The sequence below is a fragment of the Saimiri boliviensis genome, chromosome 8 (assembly GCF_048565385.1).
Source record: "Saimiri boliviensis isolate mSaiBol1 chromosome 8, mSaiBol1.pri, whole genome shotgun sequence".
NCBI lineage: Eukaryota > Metazoa > Chordata > Mammalia > Primates > Cebidae > Saimiri > Saimiri boliviensis.
Genome location: NC_133456.1, coordinates 25,251,245 through 25,269,321, shown reverse-complemented (window position 1 = coordinate 25,269,321; position 18,077 = coordinate 25,251,245). Strand labels below are relative to the sequence as shown.

Below are 18,077 nucleotides of genomic sequence, written 5' to 3'. Positions count from 1 at the left end.
CTCTGTCTTTAAAAAAAGAAAAAAGGTCTGGGCGCAGTTGCTCACGCCTGTAATCCCAACACTTTGGGAGGCCGAGGCAGGTGGATCATAAGGTCAGGAGATCAAGACCATCCTGGCCAACGTGGTGAAACTCCATCTCTACTAACTACAAAAATAAGCTGGATGTGATGACACGTGCCTGTAATCCCAGCCACTCGGGAGGCTGAGGCTGGAGAATCACTTGAACCAGGGAGGTGGAGGTTATAGTGAGCCAAGATCGCACCACTGCACTCCAGTCTGGTGACAGAGCAAGACTCCACTTCAAAAAAAAGAAAAAAAGAAAAAAGAACTGTTTAACCCTTAGCTCATCCCAGACCCAAAGAATCTTGGGCCCAATTTTGATGAGTCTTGACTAATCTAGAAGCTAGAATCCACCTTTTATCAAAATCCTGGGTGATTCAAATGCACTTTAAACCTTTGAGAAGAATGGTCATAATACATGTTCTTGGAGTAGTTCAGTTTGATGATCCACCAATGAGTTTTATGTTGTCAAAGCACACAGCTCAGGATGGAATGACCTGGTCCCAAATGTGAGGTTGCTGACTGTGAGTCAGGAACCTGTCTTCATAGTCCTGCTCCTGTGTGATAATGTAGCAAGTCACTTAATCTGAATCCTGTTTTAAAATCAATGATTAGCTTAAATCTCAATTTTGCATTTAAGTGCATTTACCTCACAGATACCACATTAGCTGTATCACACATTTTTTAAATGTAGAACTTTTATTCTTGTAATTTTGAAATTTCTTTTATTTTGTCTTATTCAAAATTATTTAAGGAGACATGTCACCACAGCTCATTTTAACTGTCCTTTTTGTTGCACTGAAATTCTTTTTTTTTTTTTTTTTTGGTAGGTGTGACCTGCAAGAGTGGGCTGTTTTTAAAATGGTCCATTCAACTGTAAAAGAATGTAGATATTTAATTTTGGGAGTAGAGATTCTAGGTATATGTCTGTTAGATCAACCTTGTTAATTTTATTAATCAAATCCTCTAAATCTTTTTAAAATTTTTCTCTGCTGTCTCAGGGGAAGAGCCTTCAATATTACACCAATAAGCATGATATTATATATAGATTCTTTTTGGTACATGTTCTTCATCAACTTGAGGAAACTTCCTTCTATTACTAGTTTTCTAGAAGTTTTCTCCTTGAATGGATGTCATATTTTGTCAAATGCTTTTCTTATATCTATTGAGAATGATCGTATAATTGTCTTATTCTTTGTTAATGTGGTGAAGTATGTTGTTTGATTTCTGTATGTTAAAGCATTCTTTAACATATAATATCCTGCTAGCATAAACCCTAGTTGGTTATGGGTATTATCTTTCTATGCATTGATGGAACTGATCTGCCAATTTTTTTGTTAAGAATTTTTACATCTCTTTTCTTGAGCAGTACTGGTATCATTATAGCAGCCTCTTAAAATGAGTTCGGAAGTGTTTTCTCCTCTATTTGCTGAAAGAATTTGCTTAGAAGTTGTATAATTTCTTTCTTAAATATTTGATAAAATTAATTAGTGAAGCCATCTGGACTGGGAAATTCTTTGGGGTAAGGCTTATGGTTTGTTTTGTAAATCAAGGATAATTATGTATTTGTAAATTATCAGATATACAGTTTTTCTATTTCTGTTACTGTATTCATCACGTTGTGTATATTGTTGAGTCAGTTAGTTTAGCTTATTGGATTATGGTTTACACTTCTGAACACATCTGAGAATTTTTCATCTATTCTTGAAATATTCAAATATTTTTCCACTACCACTGTCCCCTCCCAAGAATTCAATTACACGTATGTTAGACCACTTGATATTGAAATTGTCCCACAGGTTCCTGAGGTAGTGTTCACTTTTTCAGCCCTTTTATCTCGAATGTTATACTTTTCAGCTCTTGAAATTCTATTTGGTACCTTTCAATAGCTTTCATTTATATCATTATATTTACATTTTCTTGAAGTCCTTCAACATGCTTGCGTAAGCAGTTTTAAAGTCCTCATCTGCTAATTGTATTATCTGTCATTTCCAAGTATATTTTTAAGAACAACTTTTTTGTTGTTGTTGTTAGGAGTCATGGGTTATTTAGTAATATGCTTATTTTCTAAACATTTGAGGATTCTCTGGGTATCTTACAATAGTAAGGATTTTCTGGGTGTCTTACAATTTCTAATTTAATACATTTGTGATCATTGAACATACTTCGTATGATTTCATCCTTTTAAACTTTTTAGCTCAAGATATGATCCATTTCAGTGACTGTTCCATGTGTATTTGAGAAGCATGCATTTCCTGCTGTTCATTAGATATGGTGTTCTATACATGCCATTTGGGTCATGTTGGATGATAATACTGTTCAAATCTTCCATATCCTTGTTGATTTTTTTGTCTAATTGTTCTATGAATATTTTGATAGCAGGAGATTAAAGTGTTTGACTGTGATTGTGGATTTATTTATATTCCTCTTTAGTCTCTCAGATTTGCTTTATGTATTTAGGAGTTTCATTATAAGTACCTACACATTTAGAATTATTATTTTAAAATAATTGATCCTTTTGTGATTATGAACTGCCCCTCTTTATAGCTGGTCTTTTTTTTGTCTTGAATTCCTCTTTAATATTAATATAGCTACACCAGCTTTTTTATACTTAGCATTTGCACAATATATCTTTTTCCGTTTTTTTTCCACAAATTTTTGTGTCTTTGTATTTAAAAGATATTTCTTATCAATAACATGTAGTTAGGCTTTGCCTTCTTGTTGGGGAGTGTGATAGGAATAATAATGCCCCCCCCCCCACACTGAAAGATGTCCACCTTCTAGTATCTGGAACCTGTTCATGTGTTCTCTCACATGGTAAAGGGGACTTTGCAGGCATGATTAAATTAAGGATATGTGATAGAGGGATTATCCTTTGTTATCCAGGTGGGTTCAGTGTAATCTCAATGTTCTTATAAGGGAAGAGGGAAGACAGGAGAGACAGAAGATATGATAAGCATAGAAAAGATCAGAGTGATATGAGGCCATAAGCCAAGGAATGGGGGTAGCCTCTAGCTAGAACTGGAAAAGGTAAGGAAATAAATTCTTCCCTGGAGCCTGAAAGGTACAGAAAGGTACAGTCCTGATGCATGATTGTAGTCAAATAAGACCCGTTTGAGACCTCTGACCTTTAGAATTGTAAAAGAAGACATTTATATTGCTTTAAGCCACTAAGTTTCTGGTAATTTCATAACATAGCAGTAGGAACTATTATAAGTAGAGGTAGTAGCTCATATTTGATGTGATTTTTGATGTGACTATTTAAATTAGCCATCTTGATGTTTGATTTCTATTTGTTCCATCTGTTCTTTGTTCCTCTTTGCTTCTTTCTTGCAGGTTTGTTTTTGGTCGGGGAGAGTGGGAATGAGTCAGTATATTTAGAATTCCATGATCTCCTCTATTGACTTTTTTTTTTTTTTTTTTTTTTTTGAGACGGAGTTTCGCTCTTGTTACCCAGGCTGGAGTGCAATGGCGCGATCTTGGCTCAACGCAACCTCCGCCTCCTGGGCTCAGGCAATTCTCCTGCCTCAGCCTCCTGAGTAGCTGGGATTACAGGCACGCGCCACCACGCCCAGCTAGTTTTTTGTATTTTTAGTAGAGACGGGGTTTCACCATGTTGACCAGGATGGTCTCGATCTCCTAACCTCGTGATCCACCCGCCTCTTCCTCCCAAAGTGCTGGGATCACAGGCTTGAGCCACCGTGCCCGGCCCTATTGACTTTTTATTTGTGTGTTTTGGGTTACTTTTTTAGGGTTGCTCTAGAAATTATAATTTTTAAAAAACATATTACAATATATGTTCAAAAATATCCCATAACTTAAGGAATTATTTAAGAATTTTACAAAAGCATCCTACTTTGAATTTTTCTGAGCTTCTCAGATTTGTTTTCTTAGAATTAGTTGTCTTCAATCAATTTCAGAGAATTCTTGGCCATATATTTTAATTATTTTGCCCCACTTTTATGCTGGGACTCCAAATAAATGTATGCTTTAGATATCTGATATTATTCTGTTGATCTTGGGGGCCCTGTTCCATTTTATTTTTTATTCTCTTGTCTCTGTGTTTTAATTTTGATAATTTATAATGCTTTGTTTTCAAGTTCACTGATCCTTTGTTCCATTCAGTATGCTAATAAAGCCATGAATTCCTACCATATCATGCTAGAAATGATTTCTAGCATTTCCATTTCATTCTGTTTTATAGTTTCAGGTGATGTCAGTGAAACTGGTAGAATAAGGACCCCTAAAAATTCTCTTTCATAAAAGCAATGAAAATACTGGCAAAAGTAGTCAGAATCTATTTTTTCAGAACTCTGAAAATTGACCAAAGGCTTGTAGCAATCCAGGAGCATTTGTTCAAGAAAAAATGAAAGACTCTGAGTAAGAAAAGTGAGCTTTGTGGCATTTCAATTTATTGTGTCCCATCCCTCTCTCCCCTGCAGCTCCACAGTAGCCTTGAAAACCTGTAGCTCACAGGCACAGTGCAGACATGCACACCTGCAGCCTGCCAGCCACCGGAAGGGGCAGAAAAGGGTTGGACCTCCTTCAAAGCCCCAGTCACAGAGAAATATCATTATTTTTCCTGTCTGGTGATTCCCTAGAAGAGACCCTGGTTATAAGGCTGTCTTTATATGACCTGACTCAGAAGTTGCCCAGTGCCAACAGCCTTTTCCCAGAGGACATTTGTCAAAAACAAGCAGAGGCAATTGTTGAATATTATAGCTGCCTGGGGAGATACAGAACAATTTGGGCAAACAGTAGGGTAACTTGAAAGCTTAAAAAGAAAATCTAGGGAATGAGGTGGCCATAGGAGGCTTTGAGAAGCTTATATACCATTCCTGGGATTTTAAAAGACCAAGACTATGTATGTGGCTTTGCACAAGATTTCAAAGGGATCTACACCTAAGTACTTGACAATCAAGCTGTCAAAAGACAAAGTCAAAGAGAAGATTTTGAAAGTAGCAAGAGAGAAGTGACTCATCATCTACAAGGAATCCTCTATCATATAAAAGACTTATTTCTCATCATGAACAATAGAGGCAAGATAGTTTCTATCACTCCCTGGAAATTCTCCATGCCTTCATACATGATATTTACCTTTTTCTACTATTAATATGTTAATCTATGATTAACATATTAATGATAGTTATTTAAAGTCCCTTTGTATTAATTCCAGTGTCTAGACCATTAATGTGTCTAGTTCCAGTAGTTTATCTCCATAGGGAGGGTCATTATTTTCGTGTGTGTGTGTGTGTGTGTGTGTGTGTGTGTGTTTTGATATAATGCTCAACATTTTGTATAAACAAAATAAAACAGTAGACACTACACTATATATTTATGTCCAGTGAAGGATTTCTTTTTTTCTGCAAGGCCATTAGTATGGGGGCTTAGGTTTATTGTAAGTAGCAAATTGTTAGGGTTTTTTTCCTTTCTTTTATCCAAAGTGATAATTATTTTCTTTTAAGGGTGAGATTAATCAGTTCATATCTTATATTAACCATTATTAAGTAACAAATTACAAAATGTAGTGAATTAAACATTTATTTTCCTGTGGTTTCTGTGGGTCAGGGATCTGGGCCTAGCTTAGCTGGGTGCCTCTGCCCTAAGGTCTTGTGGTCAAGGTGTCTGCCTGGGCTGATATCTTATCTGAAGGCTCCACTTGGGGAGGGTCTGTTTCCAAGCTCACTCATGTGACTGTGGGCAGGAGTCAGTTCCTTGAGGGCTGATGGATTGAGGGCCTCAGGTCCTCACTGGCTATTGGTCAGTGGCTACCCTCAGCACCTTACTATGTGACTTTGGTCTTCTGATACCTGTCTCCGCAGTGGTAGTGGAGACAGCTCATAAAATGGAAGCTTGCTTCATCAGTGTGAACAAGGGAAAGAGTATGAGCAAGACAGAAATCACTGTCTTTTAAAACTAAATCTCGGCAGTGACATTCCATTACTCTGCCATATTCTGTTTATTAGTAGTGAGCCCCAGGTTCCAGCCCACACTGAAGAGGAGGAGATCCCACAGGGGCATAAGGCCCAGGAGGTGGAGATCATCAGGAGCCATCCTAGATGCCCCCTTCACATGCTTTTTGTGGTAACTGATTTATTTATACTTATTTCTATAATTCTATTAGATCTTTTCTGTTTACCATCCTCTCCCTCTCCCTCCCCTCCTCCCTCTCACTCCTCCTCACTCACCCCTCACCAGAGTCTTTCTCCCTTACCTTATCCACCTCCTGTCCTCTAACCTGCCTTCTACTCTGGCTTCCATCCTCCTTCCCCTCTTTTACCTCCTTCTCCTCTCCAGTCCTTCCTTGCTCATCTTCTGAAACAATACATTCTGGACCATCAGTCCATCTTCCAGAGTTCTTCGCTTTTACCAGACATTTTATCTTTAGTTGTTTATTTATTTATTTATTTTTTAAGACCGAGTCTTACTCTGTTGCCCAGGCTGGAGTGCAGTGGTGCGATTATAACTCACCACAGCCTCAAACTCCTGGGCACAAAAGATCCTCCTCCCAAGTAGCAGGTATGTGCCACCATAGCCAGCTAACTTTTTATTTTTATTTTTTTGTTGAGATGGAGTCTTGCTTTGTTGCTCAGTCTGGTCTCCAGTTCCTGGACTCAAGCAATCCTCCTGACTTTTTATCTTTGTCTTCCATTGCTACATTCTTGCTCAAATCTCTGTACTTCATTTTACTTTGATAATTTTTCCTTTGCTGTCCTCAGCTTAGAGTTTGTCTTATCCATTTCATTTTTTTATTTTGTAGATTTTTAAATGTATAATCTTTACCTATTTGCGGGTTAGCCTATTTCAGGTTCATAATTTCTTTTTTGTGAATCAGAAGTTACTTCGTTTTATCTTTTTAAGCAACTTAAATATGCATATTTAAAATTCTTTATCATTTGGAGATTGTAATACTGGCTGGATATCTGATGATGTTAAGGAATTCATGTTAAATTATTTTTGATATGCAGTAGTACTATGGTTCTGTTTTGGAAAATAAAAGTCCTTATTTTTTAGAGCAGTGTATTAATGCATATGTAGATGAAGCAATCTGTAAGAAACTTGGGAGTAGAGGAAGTGGAGGGTAGAGATGAAAGAAGGTCTCTTTAGTTTCTAATTGTTGAAGCTTGCTGTTGGCTATCTGGGGTTTTATTGTATTCTTCTGTCTTCTTTAAATTTTTGCATAATAAAAAGTTTTTAAAATCCTTTGTCATATTGTCCTATAAAATTAATGTCATCTGGAGTGAATTTGTATTTCAGTTATTGCTTTTATTGGTAGCCTTTTTAGAAATTATGTTTTGTCACATATTTGAGATTCGGTTTGCAGGTTCATTTGGAGTAGAAAGTTGAATATTTCTATCGTCACCTACACATGACCCCAGGGTGGGACCAGGTCTGATTTTGGCCTTCTGAGGCCTGTCTCTGCAGTGGTCCTAATGATATTGCAGAGCCAGGAACTGAGTCACTAGGTATATTTGTGGTTCAGGGGCTGGATCTGTACCCTCTGGGATTTCCAGGTTTAAGCAAACTGAAAACCCCAGGCCTTAGTGGAGGTCTTCAGATGTTTTTTATATCAGCTTCTTATTTTAGGGAGATCCCTAGGCTGCAGGTGGCCAGCCTGGCTTCAGGCCCCTACTTGTGTGGAGGTGGTTTATTCTGACCCTGCAGGATAAAGAGGGGTCCTGACTGCCTCTGCCTGCTCCAGACCTGGAGCCAGCAGGCCTGTGCTTCAGCCCCACCCACTGCTTTGCATTTCTGTTCTGTGTTGGATACTTTAATCTTGTTTTTGAACCTGTCCATGTCTCTTTGGTCATCTCTTCTATATTTTATCTGCCAATGCTATGTGTTTGGAGTAGGGTAGAGGCACCAAAGTGTGAACTCACTGTGTCATCTTGACTGGAGGAGGTCCTTGACTAAATCATGCAGATTCTCTCAATTCTCTATTCAAAGACTGTCATCTGCTGAGTACATGTTCACAGTGGTGATATTTTACTTTTGTATTAAAGACAAGATTCTTAATTCCGTATTTTTTTTCCCCTGAAGACTTTCTCAGAAATCTCCTTAGGGAAAATAGCAACCCGCTAACCCTACAAGTGAGTCTGTCTTATGGTCTCCCCAGCACATCTCTCTCTGAAATTATTTATCTGCACACACATTTGTGTCTCCCACTGGGATCTAAGCTTCATGATAGCAGAAACTCTCTCTGGCTTCCCTGTTGTGTCCTCAGTCCCTTTACCATGCTATCTGTCACATGGAGGTCCATCATGGTGTTCTGGTAAGTGACACACTCAGACACAGAAACCACAGTTGTGTTGCGTGCTGTGTGGCCTCTCATGAGTGCTAGCTAGGAAGCCGCTTTGAGACTGTGGGGCAGCTGTGTGGAGTGACAGGTGCTGCCCAGTGTGCTCTTCCATACATCACAGCCAGGCCATTGAGTACCTGCTCTGGGCCAGGCACTGACACACAGGCGTTTATGTCATTTTCAGTTTCTACAGCCATTTTTTGTGTCACTTCCTGTCCATTGTCAGTCATTGGGATTGCATTCTAAGTCTCAGGGATGAGCAGAGCTGGTGGGCAGTGCTTTGTAGTGGATGAATCAGAGGTAGTGAGCTCGCCACCCTTCTGGCTCGCTTGTGACAAAGTCAAGGTGTTGGGGATATAGTGCACGTAGTAGAGTTTTCATTCAAGTGGGAGGCACAGCCTCATCCCTCTCTAAACAGTTCATTTCATTCTTAACTGCTCAATTGTGTTGCATTGGACATGAATGGTAAAGTAGGCCTTGATGTTCTGTTTCTTCCTGTTGTATGAACAGTCTCTAGCCTGAGGAGGTGCTGATGGTGAGACATCTTCACCTAACACTTGAGCCCTGCCTCCCATTCCTCACGTCGACATCCTACTGGCACAGGCTCTGGAAGCTTCGGTATGAACATTCTGGTAGCCTCGGCCCAGAGGAGGCATCACAGTGTGTGAGTCGGATGGTGGTGGATGTGTGGACGCACCTCCTTGTCTCTGTTGCTTTACTTGACCCTAGAGAGTGGCAGGTGAAGAGCCTTATGATGGTTTTGCCTTCAGATGTCATCTTCCTGCTTGGCTGGGACTGCTGGTCAAAACATGTCAGGTCCGGAGCCCTCAGAGACTTTCTTGTACTGGCTGCTTAATTGCATCAGACGAGCTTCTCCTCTGACGGCACCAGGGATTGGTAACAGTTAAGTGCTGGGCTGCTGAGAGGCCCAGCACAGATTAGCCATGCTTGCGTTCCTGGGACACAGCTTCAGCAGCCCACTTTGAAAAGCCCTGCAAGAAATTCCTGGCATTCAGTCCCACTGTTTGTATTTAGCTTTTCTGAATCATTGGCATTCCAGAGGCATGCCAGAAGCCTGCCTGGCATTTTTAGATCCTCTGCAGCTGTCTGGGGATCCAGGTTAGTACTTCTCCCTTCTACAGGTAAAGGGAAAACAGACAAGATAGCATCTTGCTCACGCTTCCTAGAGGCCACTCAGTGACAGAGCCAGTATTAGAACTTGACTCTCAGGGGTTCAGCCAGCCACCCAGGCCCACTGGCCTGGCGTGGTCCTATCACCTGAGTTTTTCTCCTGCTCTGCACTCAGGGGCACTGCTGGGTGGTCAGCTCTTATTACAGACCTCCCTGCTGGTGGTTCTGCAAGGTTCCATGCCAGCAAGAGTAGCACTGCCAGAGAGATGGGCTTTCAAAAACATGGGTTCCTATCTTACCCTGTACTTTGAATGATTCAAACCCATGTGCTGATACCATATTGTGGCTTAAAAGGAAAAAGCTCAGGGCTTGGAAGTCGTATGAACTTAGGTTCACAGTCTAGCCTAGTCACTGGCTAGCTTGTACTCCTGGGGGTGGTGAGGATTAAGTGCCATCAGGAGCCTAGCAGAGTGCCTGAGCACACTCAGCCCTAGCACACGGACAGACAGCGAGCAGATAGTGTTATTCCTTATGCAGTCAAAAAAAGGCAGTCCTGAGCTTCCAGGCCCCTGTGACTGTGTCCACCCTGACCCTCAGTGTGAAGTTGTTACACAGTTGGTCCGTGGAGGTAGAGGTAGGTAGTGGGGCCTGGTCCTGGGAAGCCCCGAGACTCTGGGGACATGAGTATCCCAGTGAGGGGACTTACATCCCTGCCCTGCCATGTGCTGGTGATGCCTTGTGGAGAGGCCTGTTAGGGAAGTACTCATATCTGTTGGGGTTTCCTTTAACCTTCTGTAGAGCTATGCATCTCTTCCAGCTTTACACATCATACCTGAGGAAGCTGGAGGTCAGGAACTTGTTCAAGGTCGCCTAGCTAGTTAAGGGTGGCCTGGGTCCAACTGCAGGTCTGCCTCAGGTCACTTGCCCTGGTGAGCTGAGCCCTCAGCCTAACTGGACCTGGAGGGAAGGCCCTTGGCCCTGTGCTCCAGTAGGGACTCAGCCATCCCCATCAGGCGGGTAAGGGAGCAGTGACCCTCCAGCTGACTCTGTGCCTCCCTTCCTGCAGGTATGGATCCCTGCCCATGAGGCTGTGGCATGGTGTAGTTCCAAGCATAAAGACACCAAGGCTGTGTAGCTCACGGCAGCACACCCCACAGCCAGGTATACCTGAATTGACCAAGTTTCAGTCTCCAGCACTATGAACAGCTGTGAGTCTTCTGACAGTTACTTAGGCCCCCAGTTGTTGTCTGGCTGTTCATCTGTAATGGGGGGTATCATGATGATGCCACCTGCCTTTTACAACTGTGGTAAGGATCAAAGGAAATAACTGTGGGAGCACTGTGAACAGGACTGCCATAATCATAAATGTTACTGTTTATCATCTGCGAAAAGGCTACCCATCTCAAAGGCTTATTGTGAAGATTTAGCACAATATATGCAAATGATCTGGCATATCATAAGGTTTTCAATTCATTATTGCTACTGTTCTCATTATGAATGTGAACAGAAATGTCAGGTGCCTTCTCCCTGCAGCACCAGTCCAGCACCACTGCTGCTGGCTAACGTGGCTTTGTTCTCTTCCAAGCAGGCCAGGGAGCTGGAGAGCAGAGAGGCAGAGCTAAGACGCCGTGACACCTTCTACAAGGAGCAGCTGGGGCGTATTGAGAGGAAGGTAAGACTGCTGCTTGGCTACATTTCTTGGGGCCAGGTCCTAAAGGCATCTGACCAGAACACAGCACCATCACTGGGGGCCGGGGTGAGGAGCCCGCAGGCCCAGTGCCCATTTGCCCAAATGCCAGTCACTCCTTGGACATGCCCTCCTGCATTCTGCAGCAGGCACCCAAATGGAGCCTTTCAACAAGTTGCATTCATGGAGATAATTGGTTTTTAATTGTCTCCCCACCCCCACCCCCTCAACCCCCCCCCCCCCGCCCCCTGCACTTTTTTTTTGAATGTGGCTGGCTGTACAGTAGTTCAGTTTTAGAAAAAAATTCACTTTCACCACAGGGCGGTGCTGAGTCCCAGTATACCTTTTCTACTTTAGTTAAGCTGCATTTGGTAAAAATAATAATAACGTGATGTCTTGCTATACAAATACATTAAAGTTGTATTATTGATTTTCTCCTGGGAGTCGGGAAGATCAAAGTGCACTACGGCTGCACACTCGCTGCTTTTCTAAAGATAAGCCTTTGAAATGAATGAGATTTAAAGACACATCATCATGCCTTTAAAAAAAGCCTACAATGACTCTTGAAAATTCATTTGGTAACTTGCTTACTTTATTTTTTGGTTTAATTTGTGGATCATGACAGATTTTTCAAAGAAATGGCTTAAAACGTGGGAGGGGATGGTTGGGAGGTTAAAAAAGAAAATTGTTCTCCCTCATGCCTGAGACAGCATGCCAAGCAACCTGAGCCATCAGCTTATTGCAGGCAAATCTTCGCAAATCATTTGTCACGGTTTGGAGCTTTGAAATTGACAGTTTGCTTGAGGGGTCTGATTTCCACAGGAGTTTTCTCCTGTGGCATGCCACAGTGGAGCCTGGCAGAAATGTGGGTTTCTGGATTTCCAGGCAGTGTGGAAATGAGGGAGAGTCTTCCATGCCCCATGAACACCACTCGTCCACCTTTGCCGGGTGTTTAGGGGATGGCCGGAGTTGACGTGCCATGAACACTGAGTGCTGATGGTGACATCCCACAGTCTGAGGATCGGCAGTGCACCTCTGAGCCGCTTTCCAAGTGGCCCTTAACAAGCAAATCTTTCACAGAGCAGCCTTCACGCATAGGTTTGACTGTAGCTTATAATGACAAGGATTGTGATTTGAGATCCCAGAAAAGGGTAGAAAAGATTCCACCAGCCATAGCTCTAATTATCACAGTTACCCATGTGTTCATAGGCACAGGGTTTTTTTATTTTTGTTTTTTTGTGCATTCTTTGGTCTCCTCTGTGCTCCCCATGTTTCTGTCTCTGGACTTAGCTGCTAGAGGCGTGTGTTTGTATCTCGGTTTGGGATGGCAGGGAAAGAGCCTCACAGCATTTTTGCCTCTCTCAAATCTGTTCTCCCTTTGTCCTTCTCCTCTCTCATCTCTACCCTAGTTCTCCTCCTAGAAACCAAGTCTCTTCCTTACTGAAGGAGAGGAAATTCTAGATGAGACTTCTTTCTCATCTAAGTGAAGTCCAAAGTCCTTACATATATAGGAGTGGGCTTTTTAAAAATCGAGGTTTCTTAGATGATTGTGAAGAGTTATTAAACGCTTCCAGAAGGAGGTGCAAAAGCATGATCTCCATTCTGATTCTTAAATACGCATTTTGCTGGTGATAATATTAAAAAAAAAAAAAAAAAAAGGAAAAGCACCTCCAACATCTCAGGAAATGGAGATTGGTGTGGGAGATAGGAGGATTAGAGGAGAGCCAGGGGAGAGGCAGAAAGGAGGCAGAAGAATGAGACTTAATTGTATTAGTTTTGAAAAAGGTTTTCGATCTTCTCCTCGGATAATTTTATTCCTGTAATGGCTGGGAAGATGGAAAACACAGCATCTGACAATCTTTTTTTATTAGCTGTTGCTTTTATACGATTCCACTTTCATTTGTTGAATACTTGCAGACCTTGACATTTCCAGCTTCTGTACACACGGCTCCAGGACCTTCCAGTCATCACATCCCTTTCCTTTTTCCCCTATTCCCTTTAAGTTTATAAATTGACAGTAAAAATCTGTTTGGGGAAAGTTGGATAAGCTGCAGCATCATCTTTGACCACCCAGAACAGCTCAGAGTACAGTTCCGGGTGAGAGCAGGTTGAGGTGGGGAGGCTGAGGGCTGGGGCTGTTGGCTGAGCCATGGTGTATCCAAGGGGCTGGCTGGAATCCTGCTGCCAGCCACCCGTGGAGGCCGGTCAGCCCCCACCTTCTACCTGTTGAGACTGGCAGGTAAGGAAAGCCTGCATAAAAGGCAGACTCATTTTCAAGGAGGAAGAGACCTCTGGACTCTTTTGTCTATAGTATTTATTTCCTAAATGATTATTCTTGAGCATGGAAATCTCATTTCGCAGGGCTCCTATGCTTTATAATATTTCTGAGTAATTGCTCCTCAAAGCCACGCTGCAAGATCTAAGCGAGGAATCTTGTTTCCCTTTCCCCACAGAAAGCAGTGAGCTGTTGAGGACACATGGGCCTTGTGAGGGCCTTGTACAGCACCTGAAGAAGCAGCCTGGGCGTTGAGTATGGTGCAGCTGATGGAGTGTGAGCACCAGGGCCCAGGAGCCTTGGCTCCCATGCAACAATTTCAGTCACTGTGCTTCCTTTCAGCTCGGTTTTTCCATCTGTAAAATGGAGACGTTAATGCTTTCTGCCAGGAGTTACTGGGAGGATTGAGGGAGGTAACGCCTGTAAAAGTGTTGGTGTGTGCTGGACAGGTGCTCGCTCCATCCCTGGTGTACAGCAATGCTGGGGTTCTATTTCATGTCGTAGTGCTTCAGGTTTGGATTAATGGATGAGCATGTGTGCATGCTGAGATGGATTTTTATCATCAAAGGTGACCTGATAGCCAACACCTGCTCTCTGGGATGGGGAAGCCTTCTCTCTGGGCTACATCAGGCTTTTCTCTGATTGTCTTGCAGTATCCAGTGGGCTGGGGCCCTGCAATCCCTAGTTATTTCTGCACATCTGACAGTGTCATGGAACAAGGCCGTTGTCCGTTTCTGTGGGCATCTTCCCGCAGGACCCCTATTAACTTCATTAGGGCTGGCACCATGTTTGAGAGGTCAAAGAAGAGCCCCAGACCCAGAAAATGAGACACAGGGTTTTATTAGTTATACACAGTGGCAGTTAAAAGTTACATACAGGGACAGTCCAGTGGCAGTGGGATGAATAGGGAAACCACAAGGCCCTGGGGCCGGCTGAGCCAGTGAACCACTACTCACAGAGAGCATGCAGTTTCTATAGCATTTCACTCTCCCTAACAGCTTCTACCTGGCAGCCTTCATTTAACCCAGGGATGGCCAATCTTTTGGCTTCCTTGTGCCACACTGGAAGGAGAATTGTCTTGGGCTAACACTAATGATGGCTGATGAGATTTCAAAAAAAATCGCAAAGAAAGTCTCATAATGTTTTAAGAGAGTTTATGACTTTATGTTGGGCTGCATTCAAAGCCATCCTGGGCTGCATGCAGCTTGTGGCCTGTGGGTTGGACAAGCTTGATTTAACCCAAAACAAAGGGCCTCAGTGTCCTGTACAGCTATGTTCCCTGGATTTTCACTTCACTGCTTCACAAGGGCTGAAGGTTCAGATGTTTCTCACAGATAAGGAATGGGTCTCCGAATTGGCCACTCCCAGATTCCTTAGCTCAGAACTCCAAACACACATTCAGGTGCATCTGCCATATGGGCTTATGGACCAGGAAGGTGAGACCCTTGACTGCCTGTGCTGTCGTGAGTCATTGCTGCTGAACCCCTCGCCATCTTACCTGTGCTTTCATGGCACCCCTGGCTCCAGAGCCTTTGCTCAGCTGCCACTTTGTAATTTTCTGCAGGAAGCAAAAGAACTAAGAGTGGGATTCACCCACACGTTGCCTGGATTCAGCTATCATGGGGCTAAGGGTGACTTGTGCCTCTTTAGAACCAGCACACTTTATTGTATTCTAGTAGAAACCTTGATACTGGGTGGCTCTGAAGGAGACCCTAAGGGCCCATGGAGTTGACCACTTGTGGCCGACCAAGGCCTTTGTCTTCCATAGTCAACCATAGGGCTGAGTAGGGTGGTAGGGACGAGTAGGTTTTGGGGTCCAGTAGACTTCAGTTTAGTTCTGCCTCAATCATGTAGCAGCCTTGTGACCCTGAGCATGTTGTTACATTCTCTAGCCTCAGTTTCCTTATCTTTGAAATGGGAATTTAGGACTAACCTGCCAGCTGTTTGGGGTGAGTGGTGGTTTGTATAAAGCAGCCATCAGAGTACCCGACCTCAGTATCCAGTTCTCTTCCATGTTATTTCTGTCCTCTTCCTCCTCTTCAATAAATGGCCGGCCTTCATTCACGCCACATCGATTTAGGTCTGCTAAATGCCAGGTGCAGGGATGGTTCAGACAGCTGTGGCTCCTGCCTCATGAAATCCGCAGTCAGGTCTGGGAGGGAAGGGAGGTGCCGAGGATTAGGATGCCAGATGGGAGGATGCTCATATGCAGGCTTCCATGTGACTAGAGGACCTCCCAGCTCTGCAAAATGCTTGGTCTCACTTTTTCCAAACTCAGCAGCTATAAAGCAGAGAAGGTCTTTTTCAGGGTAAGCGTCAAAAACCAAGTCAGGAAGAAAGGGACGGGAGAAATGTATTCTTCCTGGACTTTGTCTCCTTCCCTGAGGATTGAAGTCTTCCTCCCTGCACCTTTCAGAGGCCTCCTTGCCCTGCCTCTGAGCAGTCAGCCCTTTCCCCCCTTGTACTCCCTGCTGCCATTTGAGCTTTCTTAAGAAAAGACCATCATCTGATCCCGACACCCCTGCAGTTTGCTCACTGACACTGCTCAACAGACATACCTTTCCCAGGCACACTGGTCTCTGCCTGGTCCCTTGGGTGTATAGGAATACACAAGCTACACAAGATATTTGGAGGAGGAGAAATTACATACAGGATTTCTACTTCACAAGAAAAGGTATGGTCAGCAAACATGGAAAGAGCTCATCGTCACTACACATCAGGGAATTACAAATTACGACCACAACATGATACCATTACACACTTGGAAAAATAGCCAAAGTGGAAACAACAGCTCCAAGTATTGGCAAGGATATGGTTTAACCTAAATTCTGAGAGACCGTTGGTTGGGTATGAGTTGGCCTAGCCACTGTGGAAGATTGCTAGCCAGTGCTGTTAAAGCTGAACGTGGGTATGCCCCAGGACCCAGCATTCTGCACCTAGTGCAGATGTACCCCCAGGTTCACCAGAAGAGAGGTTGTAGAACATCCATGGTAGCATCGTTCATGATAGCTCTGAAGATCAGCAGGAGAGAGGGAGGTGCTGCATGAGACTGAGCATTCCACAGTTGCAGGTGCTGCTGCTAGAACACCAGACACACTGCTGAGCAAAGGAGCCGGCTAGGGAAGAGGACCTGCAAACTGCGCGATTCCATCCATGGAAGGGGCGAAAGCAGCACAGCACATCTGTGGTGTTAGCAGTTGGGATGGTGGTTACCCTGTGGGGGCAGCAGTGACCAGCAGGGATCATTTGGTTGGGGGGGTAAGGCTTCCTTTCACGACCTTGGTGTTAGTTACAGGTGTGTTCAGTCACTGAGAGATCATCTGGCTCTGTACTCAGGAGAGTCAGCATGTGAGGCTTCATAGAAAGTGGGCTGTGGCTGAGGAAGGCAGGCTGGCAGGGGTGTTCCATGGCCTCTGCTGTCCCTCACTGCCAGGCACTCTCATGGCCTGCAGGGCTCTGCTCAGGGCCTGCTTTCCAAAGCCCAGGGACCTTACAGGCCTTGAACGTCCTTTTCCAGGTCCTCCCAGACCCTTCTGTGTGTTTGCCTCTCTTCCTTGCGTGACTGGAGGACAGACCAGCAGGAAGAGGCTGCTCGCCTTATGGAGTGACACAGCCGGAGTGTGGCAAGCCCTCTGCGAGACCACATCTGTCTGCACCCAGCCTGCTGGGCTCTTGTTGCCTCTGAGTTCTGTAATTCTGAGTGCCTCCTCTTCTGACCGGGTTGCCTAGGAGAGCTGCTAAAACCCTGTGTCAGGTACTGCGAGACGAGGGGCATGGGCACAGGATGGGGGCTGGGTATGGAGCCACACCTCACTGGAATGCCCCATAGGCACCACAGAATTGCCTGCCACTCCATCTTCTGTCTCCCGCTAAGGCTTGGTCCCTGTGCGTATTCTAGCACTTGCCACACTCTGTCTTGTTAGTGCCTGTGGCTGTCTGCTCTGCATCTGCGAGCACGGTCCTTGCTGGTCTGATTCATCAGGTGATTCATCGCCAAGGGCTGGGGATGCAGCGCCTGGCATAGAGTAGGTGCACAGTAAATGTTTGCAGGAATAAAGAAGGGAATGTATGTAGGCAATCAGGAAACAGTGACGCAGCGGGGTTCCAAAGGAGGAGGAGGAGGAGAAGGAGGAGGAGAGAGCCTTTGCCTAGAAGTCTTCTTGGCGGGAGCTGTTTGCAGAGAGCAGGATGTCATTGGGTCGTGTGCAGGGCCGCTCCTGGAGAAACTGGGGCTTCTGGCTGGAGAGCTCGGCCACAGCGAGGTGCTCTGTGGGAAGGGAGGCCACAGATGGTGCAGCTGGGAAAACAGGCAGGCCTGAGAAAGAGTAATGGTACCATTAAGAGAAAGAGAAAATTTAGGTGAGCCACTACACTTGGGGAAGGTTGTGAGTTTCATTCTAGGCATGCATTTATGAGGCAGAGATGACCGGCAGATGATTGAGAAGTGTAGACAGTATCCTACAGAATGACAGTCACTATAATTTTGTGAGCATATGCTACATGCCAGACCCTCTTACTTAAGTCATCGTGAAGCCTTGCAGCAACCCTGTAAGGTAGATTGTAATACATATGTTCTACAAATGCAAAAGCCAGGAAGCAGGCTGAAGCAGCTGCCAGAAGCCACG

The 18,077-nt window shown here is 44.1% G+C and overlaps 1 protein-coding gene across 3 annotated transcripts in view; it reads left to right on the top strand.

The window, feature by feature from the left end:
- The window catches only part of CHCHD6 (coiled-coil-helix-coiled-coil-helix domain containing 6), a 241,832-nt gene that overhangs the window by 127,466 nt on the left and 96,289 nt on the right, over positions 1-18,077 (top strand). For 2 of the 3 annotated variants that reach the window (XM_010332003.3, XM_074404176.1), the window contains exon 5: positions 11,076-11,162. In XM_010332003.3, the coding sequence (XP_010330305.1) occupies positions 11,076-11,162 (87 nt within the window). The remainder of the gene's footprint in view (positions 1-11,075; positions 11,163-18,077) is intronic. The other variant, XM_003944124.3, reaches the window with a different exon arrangement.